This window comes from Aquarana catesbeiana, linkage group LG06 (assembly GCF_042186555.1).
Source record: "Aquarana catesbeiana isolate 2022-GZ linkage group LG06, ASM4218655v1, whole genome shotgun sequence".
NCBI classification, from domain to species: Eukaryota; Metazoa; Chordata; class Amphibia; order Anura; family Ranidae; genus Aquarana; species Aquarana catesbeiana.
The window spans coordinates 174,710,184-174,723,767 of NC_133329.1; the positions used below are offsets into that span (position 1 = coordinate 174,710,184).

The following is a 13,584-nucleotide window of genomic DNA, read 5'->3' on the forward strand; positions in this document are numbered from 1 at the left end:
CATAGATGGGCAACTTTCTTTCCTGTAACCACTAGTTGCAGAAAGAAAATCGCTTGATTCCCCGTGAACAGTGTTGATGGGGGAATCCCTCCCGTGGAGCTATTGTGTTTACTCAGTATGGGGGGTGAGAGCCATCCTGGCCAGGAGAACACACAGTGATTATTGCTAGTGGCTATAGATGAAAAATCAGACAGGCTGGTTGTACCCAAGTTGATCAATCGATCAACTTGGGTACAATTAGTCTGCCCATACATGGTTTCATATTTCACCCGGTTCAGCAGGGACCCTCTATGGCTGGCTGTAAATCCCTTCTTCAGGTTTTATTGCATATATGCATTGTATAAAGCCTGAAGAAGGGATTTATTGAATCCCAAAATCTTGCATCTTCAATAACTTAAAGTGTAAGTTCACCTTTTCATAAAAAAATTAAAAGGTTAAATAACACCGTACACCCTTCTCACCCCCTTGGTCCCCACAGGGATTTCAAATCTCCTGACTGCTACATTATCTGCTTGGGCACTGACAGCTCATCTCCCAATGAGATAAGTAGAGCAGGGACTGGGGGTTGCGGAGGGTGTACGGTGTTATCTCATCTTTCCATTTTTTTCTGAAAAAGTGAACTAACACTTTAAGTTAGCTAATAAAGGGTATTACTTAAACTCTAGACTTTCTGCATTAATCAATGCTTTACACAGTAATAATACTGCTACATTTGAAATGTATGCTAACTACTCATCCTAAAAAATGTGTTTGCAATTCTAGTCAGATATTCTGGTGAATCACAAACCCATGCCACACTGCATTGATTGAAATTTTACTGTAATGTTTCCCGTTAAGTCTTCAGCATTTGCAGTTCATTGCTCACATAACTGATAACGTTTATTCATTCTCCAATGACACTGTACATGTACATGTATTTCAAATGTTTATTTAGCTCTTTGCCTGGAGTTTTTTTTTTCAGTAATATATTAAGTGTTAATATAGTTAATATATAATAGATAGTGTTGTATTTTTAAAATATATTAAGGACAACTATAATAGCAAAATTTGTTTTAAATACCAACATGAGGCTAATTTACTAAAGGCATTGAGAATCTTCATTTAAAAGATTGTTTGGATATTTGGATAATTGTGCAAAAAGCTAATTCCTGTTCACTTTGACTACCCAATCATATGCAGATGCTTTTCACATAACCGGATAACTGAAATGAATATTTACCAATTTTTGAGTGAATATTCTTTACTCCTTTAGTAAATCAGGTCAAATATAAGGTGCTGTAAAGGATGTATACTGTATGAAGCATCGGTATTTGTATTTATGTCAATACTAAAAAATCCACAGATTCAAGAAAGACTGTAAATATAAATACGATGAAATTTGACACAAACTGTATTAGGCCTGTTTCATCAAAACACTATAATACAAGGAGAAACTAGTTCTTTACGTGGGTAGGTAGCAAAGACTGTTCTTTCCTTAGGCATGCTAGTAATTGAGTCCTGATTTATTTTAAAAAATACAAGTCACCTAACTTTACTTAATATATTCTCAGCTGCTCAGAAATGTTGTCACCTTATGGGAATTAATGTGACAGACTTTACAAGATGCATCCTTAGCCCTCGCATCAAGGTTGGAAGGGATTTTGTGCAAAAAGCTCAAACCAAAGAACAGGTAGGTTTTCAGTTATTGTTGTACAGTCTACTGAGATACATTTCCATTCACATTGTAAGGGTTAAGTGTAAATGTCATGATCCATGGATTCGTTTAAGGTGGTTGAAGAACATAGAATGTTGTCTAAAGTTGTCTGAAACAATATAGCCATTGGGCTGTGTTCAAGGATGTTTATGGCGTTTCTTTTTTATTCTCGGCTATCTTTTATATGCTGTCATATTTTTACATATTGTGTTACCAAGTGTTATAAAGTGTTTTTTGCTATGTTCCTGCCAATAGGCTGACTTTGCAATTGAAGCTTTAGCCAAAGCCACATATGAACGACTCTTTTTGTGGATTCTTAATCGGGTTAACAAAGCTCTGGATAAAACCAAGAGGCAAGGAGCCTCTTTCTTGGGTATTCTTGACATTGCTGGATTTGAGATTTTTGAGGTAAGTAAAATTACTGGCTGTTATTAAATTAACATTACCTATGTGAAAAATATGCAGATATTCATTAGCTACAGTGGGGACGGAAAGTATTGAGACCCCCTTAAATTTTTCACTGTTTGTTTGTTATATTGCAGCCATTTGCTAAAATCATTTAAGTTCATTTTTTTCCTCATTAATGTACACACAGCACCCCATATTGACAGAAAAACACAGAATTGTTGACATTTTTGCAGATTTATTAAAAAAGAAAAACTGAAATATCACATGGTCCTAAGTATTCAGACCCTTTGCTCAGTATTTAGTAGAAGCACCCTTTTGATCTAATACAGCCATGAGTCTTTTTGGGAAAGATGCAACAAGTTTTTCACACCTGGATTTGGGGATCCTTTGCCATTCCTCCTTACAGATCCTCTCCAGTTCTATCAGGTTGGATGGTAAACGTTGGTGGACAGCCATTTTTAGGTCTCTCCAGAGATGCTCAATTGGGTTTAAGTCAGGGCTCTGGCTGGGCCATTCAAGAACAGTCATGGATTTGTTGTGAAGCCACTCCTTCGTTATTTTAGCTGTGTGCTTAGGGTCATTGTCTTGTTGGAAGGTAAACCTTCGGCCCAGTCTGAGGTCCTGAGCACTCTGGAGAAGGTTTTCGTCCAGGATATCCCTGTACTTGGTCTCATTCATCTTTCCCTCGATTGCAACCAGCGTCCTGTCCCTGCAGCTGAAAAACACCCCCACAGCATGATGCTGCCACCACCATGCTTCACTGTTGGGATTGTATTGGACAGGTGATGAGCAGTGCCTGGTTTTCTCCACACATACCGCTTAGAATTAAGGCCGATAAGTTCTATTTTGGTCTCATCAGACCAGAGAATCTTATTTCTCACCATTTTGGAGTCCTTCAGGTGTTTTTTTTTAGCAAACTCCATGCGGGCTTTCATGTGTCTTGCACTGAGGAGAGGCTTCTGACGGGCCACTCTGCCATAAAACCCTGACTGGTGGAGGGCTGCAGTGATGGTTGACTTTCTACAACTTTCTCCCATCTCCTGACTGCATCTCTGGAGCTCAGCCACAGTGATCTTTGGGTTCTCCTTTACCTCTCTCACCAAGGCTCTTCTCCCTCAATAGCTCAGTTTGGCCAGACGTCCAGCTCTAGGAAGGGTTATGGTCATCCCAAACGTCTTCCATTTAAGGATTATGGAGGCCACTGTGCTCTTAGGAACCTTAAGTGCAGCAGAAATTTTTTTGTAACCTTGGCCAGATCTATGCCTTGCCACAATTCTGTCTCTGAGCTCTTCAGGCAGTTCCTTTGACCTCATGATTCTCATTTGCTTTGACATGCACTCTGAGCTGTAAGGTCTTATATAGACAGGTGTGTGGCTTTCCTAATCAGTATAATCAAACACAGCTGGACTCAAATGAAGGTGATCAGAAGAAATGGACAGCACCTGAGTTAAATATATGCGTGTCACAGCAAAGGGTCTGAATACTTAGGACCATATGATATTTCAGTTTTTCTTTTTTAATAAATCTGCAAAAATGTCAACAATTATGTGTTTTTCGGTCAATATGGGGTGCTGTGTGTACATTAATGAGGAAAAAAAATGAACTTAAATGATTTTAGCAAATGGCTGCAATATAACAAAGAGTGAAACATTTAAGGGTGTCAGACTTACCCTACCAGACTGACGAACCCGATGTAGCAGAGGATGGCCCAGGATCCTGACACAAGCTGGCAGGTGGTAATAGGTAGGCTGGAGATCAGCTAACAGATGCAGAGCAGGCAGATCCGGTCACTAGCAAAGTTGGCAGCAGGCAGTCAGCACGGTACAAAGGGAGCAGGCAGATACAAAGTCCAGGTCACAGGCAGGTTTTGGCAACAGGCAATCAGCACGGTACAAGGGGTCAGGCAGGTTCAACGTCAGAGGCAGGCCAGGGTCAATTTGCAGGCGGATAGCAGAGAGAGAGAGTCCAGTAAACAAAACAAATGCTGGAGAGACAGGAAAGTTTCAAAATAAAGATGTAGTCTGTGGTTATGAAGGTGTACGTAGAAATCCTTCCACCAATAATGATCCAGAGTGGATTGCACGTGTGTGATACAGGGTATTGCTGGACGATTGGAATTACAGACCAGTGATTTAGCCATCAGAATGGGTCTTGCACCACCTGGTGGTTGAACTAAGGAGACGGCAAGTTTAAAGATTATTATCCAAAGGCTTGTGATTACTAAAATTGTGGTGAGTGCAATCTCACGGGGGGCGACCCCCTCACGCGGTGATCATTATTAGTGGAAGGATTTCTACGTACACCTTCATAACCACAGACTACATCTTTATTTTGAAACTTTCCTGTCTCTCCAGCATTTGTTTTATATAAAGTGTTTTAACATCGGACATTCAGCGCTGCTTCAATAAGTACAACAAATCAGAGACTTGGCTCGCATAATTTATGATTTTAGTCTTATTGTTTAATTACATGTTCAATTTTTAAAGTAGCTGCTTGAACCTGCTGCAGTTGATTACAGAGTAATTCCAAGGCGCGGATTGATGTGAGGCAGAGGCGGTTTAAATTGTCCACATATTTTACAATTTTAGTCCAGTAAACAAGCCAGGTCACAGGGAGATCAGAGCAATACACAGGAAACAGGAAGTTCGGAAACAGGAAGCTGATGATCGGACAGCACCAAGCACAGCATCCCATCAGCCTAAATAGGGCAACCGGCGCCAAACACCGCAAGCATGCGCGCGCCGGCGCACTCCAGAGTGCCCAGCAAGTGTGCTGAACGGAGAGCCTCTCTGACAAAGGGGGTCTGAATACTTTCTGTCCCCACTGTATATTGAATATTTGAATACATAGTATGTTATGGTAAGGTAATAGATAACTTAGTTTGTTAATGAAAGGTGATATTGTTGAAATATGTTTACAAAAGTTGGAAATAACTTAGTTAGAGGCTAATTATGAAGCAGGCCTATATGTGAACATAAAACCCCATCAGCTTACACAACAATGGCTGATAGATTTTTGTCAAAAATTGGCAACAAAGTTTGAACATATCTTTGGTCCCAGCTAGATCCATCTGAGGGGATATTCCACATTGATGAACCAATAGCCTGTAACACTGAAAGGTTTCAGAATGTGGATGCCATGCTCACTGTTCATACATCCGAATGCATGGTTAACACTCAAAGGAATAAACCTTAATGCGTACATCAAGTCAAAATGAGAAAATATATATATCTTTCATACATCTCTGCAATACATACACATTTCCCAAGTTTTATCCCTTTAAACATGCTGTCAATATAAAAAAATGTTGATAGGTCAGAAATATAGTGTGCTCCTACCTTCCTCTATGACATGACAGCACAGTTCTGAATTCCTAAGTTATCAGCTCACAAGATTTCTGGCAAAATCAACAGGTACATTTCATTTATTAAACCGATCTGACAAAATACTAATGGTATATTTAGCAGTCCAAAAGGGGGGCAGATTTAATACATTCAATATTAGGGTTTACACACACTTTTAGAAAAATGTGCCTGTATTGCAAATATGTACTAACTATATATATCGGGAGCCCATGAGCGTGCGCGGCGGCCGCGATGTTCGCCAGGTACCCGCGATTGCCCAATAACAGAGCAGGATCGTGGATCTGTGTGTGTAAACACACAGATCTACGTCCTGTCAGGTGAGAGGAGACCGATCATGTGTTCCCAGTACAGAGGAACACCGATCGGTCTCCTCCCCTTGTGAGTCCCCTCCCCCTACAGTTAAAATCACTCCCTAGGTAACACAGTTAACTCCTTGATCACCTGCTAGTGTTAACCCCTTCTCTGCCAGTGACATTTATACAGTAATCAGTACATTTTTATAGAACTGATCAATGTATAAATATGAATGGTCCCAAAATGGTGTCACAAATGTCCGAACTGTCTGCTGCAATGTCACAGTCACAATAAAAATCGCAGATCGTCACCATTACTAGTAAAAAAAAAAAAAATAATAATAAAAATGCCATAAAACTATCCCCTATTTTGTAGACACTATAACTTTTGCGCAAACCAATCAATATATGCTTACTGTGATTTTTTTTTACCAGAAATATGTAAAAGAATACATATCGGCCTAAACTAAGGAAAAAATTTTTTTTTTTTAAATTGGGATATTTATTATAGCAAAAAGTAAAAAATATTGTGTTTTTTTCAAACTTGTCACTCTTGTTTTGTTTATAGTGCAAAAAATAAAAACCGCAGAGATGATCAAATACCACCAAAAGAAAGTTCTGTTTGTGGGGAAAAAATTATAAAAATGTCATTTGGGTGCAGTGTTGCAATACCGCGCAATTGTCATTCAAACTGCGACAGCGCAGAAAACTGAAAATTGGCCTGGGCAGGGAGGGGGTGAAAATGCCCTGTATTGAAGTGGTTAAATGTGCAAATGTGTAAAAATATAATGTTTAGAAGAAAAATCCTTTAATATGTGTAAATATTAAACAAAAACCAAAAAATCAATAATAAACAAAAATAGTGTGTAGTGCTGCCTCCCCTTTATAAATCAAACAAATCAAATCAGTGTCTGAAAAAAATCGAACAAAGGAACATTAGGTGGCACTGAAAATCCTCATACCTCCAATATAAATACAATATATTTTTTTATATTAAACCAATCTACGCTACCACGTGTAAATAAATTCTAAATAAATAGTGATAAATGTATACAAAGCATCATTAAACTTTTCCTTGTGTCACTAGCTATAACACTATTAGGTGTTTCACCTCACCCTTGCATATAAATGTTTTTATAAAAAAAGTGAAGCGCAACACAAAAATAAACAAATAAACCAAGGCAATTGTGAATCAGCTTAAAAGTCCAAAGATCCAGTGCATTAATCAAAAGTTATATATCAGTATTCATTTCAACACCCAGTGCTCTGTGTTTTGCTGCAATAAATACACATCAAATCCTCTTCGTGTCAAGTAATTATCCACCACCTAATGTAATGCCTGCTCACCTCCCATACATGGGTAAATCGCTCATCTGGTACATCTGACCGATGTTATGCTCTCTCAGCCCAGCACAGCTCTTCTTTATCCCCTGTGTTATTCCAAGGATCAGATCTGTCTCCTCTCCTGAGATTCACCTCCAGCAGATAAGTAGATGGAACGTCTAATGTGTCTGACCGCTGTTCCACTCTCCCCATACAGTTTTGCTCTCCTCTCTCCCCTGTGTCTCTTCGAGGGACAGGTTTGCCTCCTCTTCTGAGATCCACCCGGTGATTATATGATACAAAAAAGCAAGACCATAATGTTTTCCATTTTTAACGATTTATTAATCCCCATTAGATAAAAAACACTTACAAAAACACTTTAAAAAATGTGCATTTAAAATCTCTCGTCAGCCAGCTCACCACTATGTAACCTTTTGCGGCGGTGGCATGACATCACGGACTCGGCTCCTCCCTCCTAGATGTGTTGCGTCCTCCTATTGGACTTCTTCATTAGGCGGAGAGCCAAAATGTCTGAGCCCTTGAAAAACCTCGATTAATTTACATATTCATGTGTCATGTGTCAGGTGTGTTGAGTATGTAAACAAATCTTAGACTTTCTCATAGCACCAAATTAAATTACAACCTTTAGAATCACTTTAAGTTGCTGTGTAATGAAAGCTGATTAGGTATGAAAACTACACCCCAACACACAGAAATAGATGCTATTGCCCTATTGCATTAAGATGGTGATTAGAATGAATACCCTGTTATTACTACTGATACAGATGCATTTAGTTTACTGGCGATGCCTTCTGTTCACTTGGGAATAGTTTCTTAGAAAAAAAACAAAACAATTTAGATATGAATAGTTAGATAATTTAACTATTTGTGTATACTGTATGTATGAGCTGCATCAAACTTATCTGTGCTTTTACCTTTCAGGTCAACTCATTTGAGCAGCTATGCATCAACTATACCAATGAAAAACTTCAACAGTTGTTCAACCACACTATGTTCATTCTGGAGCAGGAGGAATATCAAAGAGAGGGCATTGAATGGAACTTCATTGATTTTGGTCTTGATCTGCAGCCATGCATTGAGCTCATCGAAAGACCTGTAAGCTAATAACAAATATATGCTATATACAGTAACGTGTAATATAGCTTGTTTGGGTCTATACCAGTTTGTTTTTTTTCTTTCTGAAGAACAACCCACCTGGTGTCTTGGCCCTTCTTGATGAAGAATGCTGGTTCCCTAAGGCAACTGATGTCTCATTTGTTGAAAAACTCACTCAGGAACAAGGAAACCACATCAAATTTCAAAAAGTGAAGCAGCTGAAGGATAAAACCATCTTCGCCCTTCTTCACTATGCAGGAAAGGTATGTGTTGGGTTCTTTTGAATCTATGTTCCTACTTCTGCTTCTATATTTTGTCACTTGTTAGAAAATGTAAAGTAAAAAGATCATTGTAATTTTATCTTAGAAATAAATAAACTATTTTTGTAATACGTACAGATTATTATATAATGCTAGTAAAAAAAAAAAGAATTCTACTGCTACGTTTTTGTTTACTCTTCAGGTAGACTATGATGCCACTAATTGGTTGACCAAAAATATGGACCCCCTGAATGACAATGTAACTTCACTACTGAACCAGTCATCTGATAAATTTGTTGCAGACCTATGGAAAGATGGTATTAAAATATTTCTATTTTTAGCAATCATTATTCTGCGTCCATGCGATCTAAAAGTGTTTTATTATAATAATAGAGGTTGGTGCATGGCAATAAATAGTAGAGACATGATGACATGTAACAGGCTGAGGCAGGCTGTTGCTAGAAAAAAGGTCTTAGGTGTATACATTATATTGAGCTCTGACAGGTTTTGTTTATCAGAATGGAGCACAAACATGCAGGTACCTATCAGACAGGTATAAATGTTTATGTACTGAGGAGGCGAGCCTGGTGCTAGCTTTCCTGAGAGTAACTGGATGAACATGTCTCTTAGCATATGAAAGTGCCAGCAGACATAGCAGCTGTAGGTCATAATTCACTGTATTAGAAATAATCATCAATTTTCCAAATGCAACTTTAAGTCACTTTCATTTCACCTTTTCATTGGAGCTCTGAAGAGAGTGGTAGCCATCTGAAAAGTTGTAAGGTTAAGATGAGGCTAGAAGCAGCCACACCTTATTGTTCTACTTTTTAGCCTATGCCCTAAAGCTCTGTTCAGGTTTTCATTTTTTTTTTAAATAAAATTAGTTAGCAGAGTCATATATCTTTAAAGATAATATGTTTTATAATTCTAGTTGATCGTATTGTGGGATTGGACCAGATGGCAAAAATGACCGAAAGCTCCTTACCGAGTGCTTCTAAGACTAAAAAAGGCATGTTCCGTACAGTCGGCCAGCTTTATAAGGAGCAGCTAACCAAGCTGATGACAACACTGAGAAATACAAGCCCTAACTTTGTCCGTTGTATTATTCCAAATCATGAAAAACGGGTGAGTGAACATTTTTATTTGTTAAGAATTGTTAAAAATTATTATAGTACCTGTTAGTTTCCAAGTACACAGTAGCACTTACTAATTTGGTTTCTTGCATATAGCTCTACACTATACAATATAAGTACACTGAATGGCTGAGTAACAAAAGGTAACAAAAAAACAGTTCCTGGGAAAGAACTCACAATTTTAAGCTTATTTTTTATTTCATTAGTCAGGAAAACTCGATGCCCACCTTGTGCTGGAACAGTTGAGGTGCAATGGTGTCTTGGAAGGAATCAGAATTTGCCGTCAAGGATTCCCGAATAGAATTGTCTTCCAGGAGTTTCGTCAAAGGTAAGATTTGTTAGCGTGACAACAGGATTAAAAGCAACAACTAGAAGAAAATAATGGTAAAAAGAAAACTTTTCTCATGTTCTAGATCCTATTAGACTACAAAATAAGCCACTGCATTAAATTATTATTATTATTTTTTTATCACAGATATGAAATTCTTGCTGCTGGTGCTATTCCAAAGGGCTTTATGGATGGCAAACAAGCCTGCATACTTATGGTAATATAAAAAATAAATAAACATTAATGTAATAGATTTTTACCTTGCTTCTTAACGTTACACATATATAGTCACAGGCAGACAATTCAATATCACGTTCAGAAGCCAGGCCTACCTTTTAAATAGCCAAGGGACATGTGTCTCCACTAACAATTAACAAGGCTTAAAAGTTAGGTTTGGGCTGATACTTTTTAAACTCATTGGTAACCTGACTCAGATTTGTTCAGATCCACCTATGTCATTAAACAAACATTTATACCCTGTGTTAAAAAAAATAGGTTACTGCGTATATTATTGATCATTAGATGAAGAGGGAATCCTGTGCAGAAACATGGTCTGGATCTAGCTTTTGTTCTGTCCATCTTGCGCATACCACCTGACCACATTGGTAACATGCTATGGTCCCAGCATATCTTCAAGCTCTTCCAGGAGCAGCTCTCTTGTGTTTGCTGAAGTTAGGGGTGGCAGGTGGAACACTTTTTGTGGCATTGCCAGTGGTAATTAACTTGATAGAGAGGCCTCTAAACAGTACAACATCATAGTTTGGATGTACTGCCCTACTGAGGGGCAGTAAAGGAGGATATGAATGGAATAGGGTATTACTACCCTTGATGAACACATGCTCCCGGTAGCAGTATAACCTTAACTGGGTGGCCTGACATACAGTGTACTGTAAAACATTTTTTTTCTCTTCCTCCTCATTTCAAATATTCTATTGATTCATGTGTTATTTCATGGCCTTTAGTACAATAACCTTGGAATATCAATTGGTTATGTTTATTTTCAAGACACTGTAGCCCTATTTAGTCAGTGAGTGAATGTATGCTAAATTTATGCAGTGGCAAGATGAACTGCATAAATCATATATTTATCATATGATACAATAATACATTTGTTCTTTTTTGTGATTATTAATAAAGAATTGTGTATAACAGATTTCATATGTTGTATATTGTGAGGCGTTTTGTAATTATTTTTTGCAATAAAAGTTTGCTGTCTTTACATATAAAGTAATGCGATCTTCATGAGTGATTCTCTCAGAATAACTGTATTATGTATTTTCCTGAATCACTTTTAGTATATTGCCACACTGAAATATCTTAATGTTTTGTTTGATAGGTCAGTGATTGATATATTCTAATGAAAAAATGCTGTTTTACAATGTATGTGAAATGTCTTTCTTTTTAGATGAAAGCTTTAGAGCTTGACACTAATTTATTCAGGATTGGTCAAAGTAAGATATTCTTTAGGACAGGTGTCCTCGCCCACCTGGAAGAAGAAAGAGACTTAAAGATAACAGATATTATTATTGCATTCCAAGCTCAAAGCCGTGGTTACCTTGCAAGAAAGTGAGTGACACTGCGATATGTTTTTTTGCATTACATGTAATCTGCTATACTTTAGCAGGAAACTAATGTTATAAGGAGCTTTTTACTTTTAGAAAAAAATAGGGAAAGCCCTTATGAGCTTTTCTAGTTACTAGTGCAGAGGTAACTTAATGCTCTTACCTTTCATTTCTACTGCACAATTCTGCTGGCTTTTAATTAGGGTTCTGTGAATTTTACTATCAGGAAGAAGACAACGTGAGAAATGCAAAGTTTTGATTTTAAAAGATTTACTATCCGACTGGCCAATAATTCTGAGAAAACAAGCCCCCCGACCACACATAAGAAAACGTACACACAGACTGCCACCACTCATATAATATGGTCAAGCTAAAGACCCACATTCCTGACACTTCTAATAAGAGGACCCTGCTCTCCAGCAGGTATCAGGACTAATACAGGTTTTTACCAAAAAGATAATGCTTTCTCTAGCACTGAAAATTTAGCTAAATTTTTTTTTTTTTATATAACCCATGTAGTTTATTATATATGCATTGCCCAGATTTTCAGATATGATATATAATACTATTAAGTTAGTTTTGATTGCTTAATAGGACACACTTATCCGAAGACTAACATTCATGAAAAACGGCTGTTTAAATTAAAGGGAAGGTAAAAATCAGAAGTATATTTCTGCTCCAGGGACCAGTCAAATGTGAAGGGCTGGAGGTTTCACATTAGTTAATTTACATAGGCATGTGTAAAGCTTGCTAAAAAAAATGTTAAACCCACGTAAAGTCCAGGACTCGTATATACAAATATGTAATTATGATTAGTGATTGCTCCACTCGTTTATCTGTATTTAAGGACCAAGCACAAATACAAACATGAAATGTTATAGTCCCAGAGAGACCAACATTTTTAATAGCTCTCTCATATTCCAAGATTTTCTAGGCATATTTATATTCTTTTTTAAAGACCTGCTCAAACCAAAACTTTATTTTATTTTGGATAGAGCAGGGAAGGGTTTGCTTAAAACTAAAGTCTCTATGAATCCCCAACACCAATGACTGTAAATATGTTTTTCCTGAAAATGATATGTCCCAATAATTCTGAACCCTAAAGTCTTTGAAACAAAATGTTGTATGCAATTGAATTGTACATACACCTTTTGCTTTTATAGGGCATTTGCAAAAAGACAACAGCAGCTGACTGCTATGAGAGTCATCCAGAGAAACTGTGCTGCTTATCTAAAGTTGAGAAACTGGCAGTGGTGGAGACTATTCACTAAGGTAAGTGTGCCGAAAGAAACAACTTTATATGTATAAATGCCCATCTCACAGATTTACTGCTTTTCATTCATGTATGTAATAACAGTTGTATCCTGCATGTGACCCTTTGGCAGACTATAATAAAGGCAGACTGCCTGCAGCCCCAAACTCCAAAAGAATCCATGGGATAGAATTGTAATGAAGGGGGTGAGCACAGACACAAAATGTGTTTGAATGTCAATTCCTTAGCTACATATTGGCTTCTACAAGAATGTTAAAAAATTTCCAAAAGTGTTAAAGCTGTAGAAAACTCTGACAATAAAAAAAAATGTAGGCCCCCCAGGTGGTTTAAGTCATAATGTGCTAATATGCACTGCATACTAGCACGTTATGACAGACTTACCCTAAAATGGAGCCCCCCTAGCGATGCTAAAATGCTGTCCCCCTAGGGACAGCATACTTCAGTGTGCCGTCTATTCAGAGCACTGTTTGCATGCTCCAGTGACATCACTGCCTGCTATAAATGTTTATATATACAACGTAGTTATCATTATTACATACACAGTAGCAATAAAGCACCCATCGGGCAGTGGTAATCCATACTAGTCAGGTAAAAAGCCTGTAGTTTAGATATGCTAATGAAACACAGGGGTTGATTTACTAAAACTGAAGATGGCAAAATCTGGTGCAGCTCTGTAGAGAAACCAATAAGCTTCCAGTTTTTTTATCAAAGCTTCATTGAACAAGCTGAAGTTAGAAGTTAAAAGTTGATTGGTTTCTATGCACAGCTGCACCAGTTTTTGCACTCTCCAGTTTTAGTAAATCAACTCCACAGTCTCAACCTAGTACCTG

The 13,584-nt window shown here is 37.7% G+C and overlaps 1 protein-coding gene across 3 annotated transcripts in view; it reads left to right on the top strand.

Annotated features, from left to right (window-relative positions):
• LOC141101800 (myosin-11) overlaps window positions 1-13,584 on the top strand; it is a 208,667-nt gene that overhangs the window by 145,224 nt on the left and 49,859 nt on the right. For all 3 annotated transcript variants that reach the window (XM_073591142.1, XM_073591143.1, XM_073591145.1), the window contains 10 exons: window positions 1,551-1,669; window positions 1,949-2,101; window positions 8,025-8,198; window positions 8,288-8,461; window positions 8,661-8,775; window positions 9,390-9,583; window positions 9,798-9,919; window positions 10,067-10,136; window positions 11,325-11,485; window positions 12,645-12,753. In XM_073591142.1, coding sequence (XP_073447243.1) covers window positions 1,551-1,669; window positions 1,949-2,101; window positions 8,025-8,198; window positions 8,288-8,461; window positions 8,661-8,775; window positions 9,390-9,583; window positions 9,798-9,919; window positions 10,067-10,136; window positions 11,325-11,485; window positions 12,645-12,753 — 1,391 coding nt within the window. The remainder of the gene's footprint in view (window positions 1-1,550; window positions 1,670-1,948; window positions 2,102-8,024; window positions 8,199-8,287; window positions 8,462-8,660; window positions 8,776-9,389; window positions 9,584-9,797; window positions 9,920-10,066; window positions 10,137-11,324; window positions 11,486-12,644; window positions 12,754-13,584) is intronic.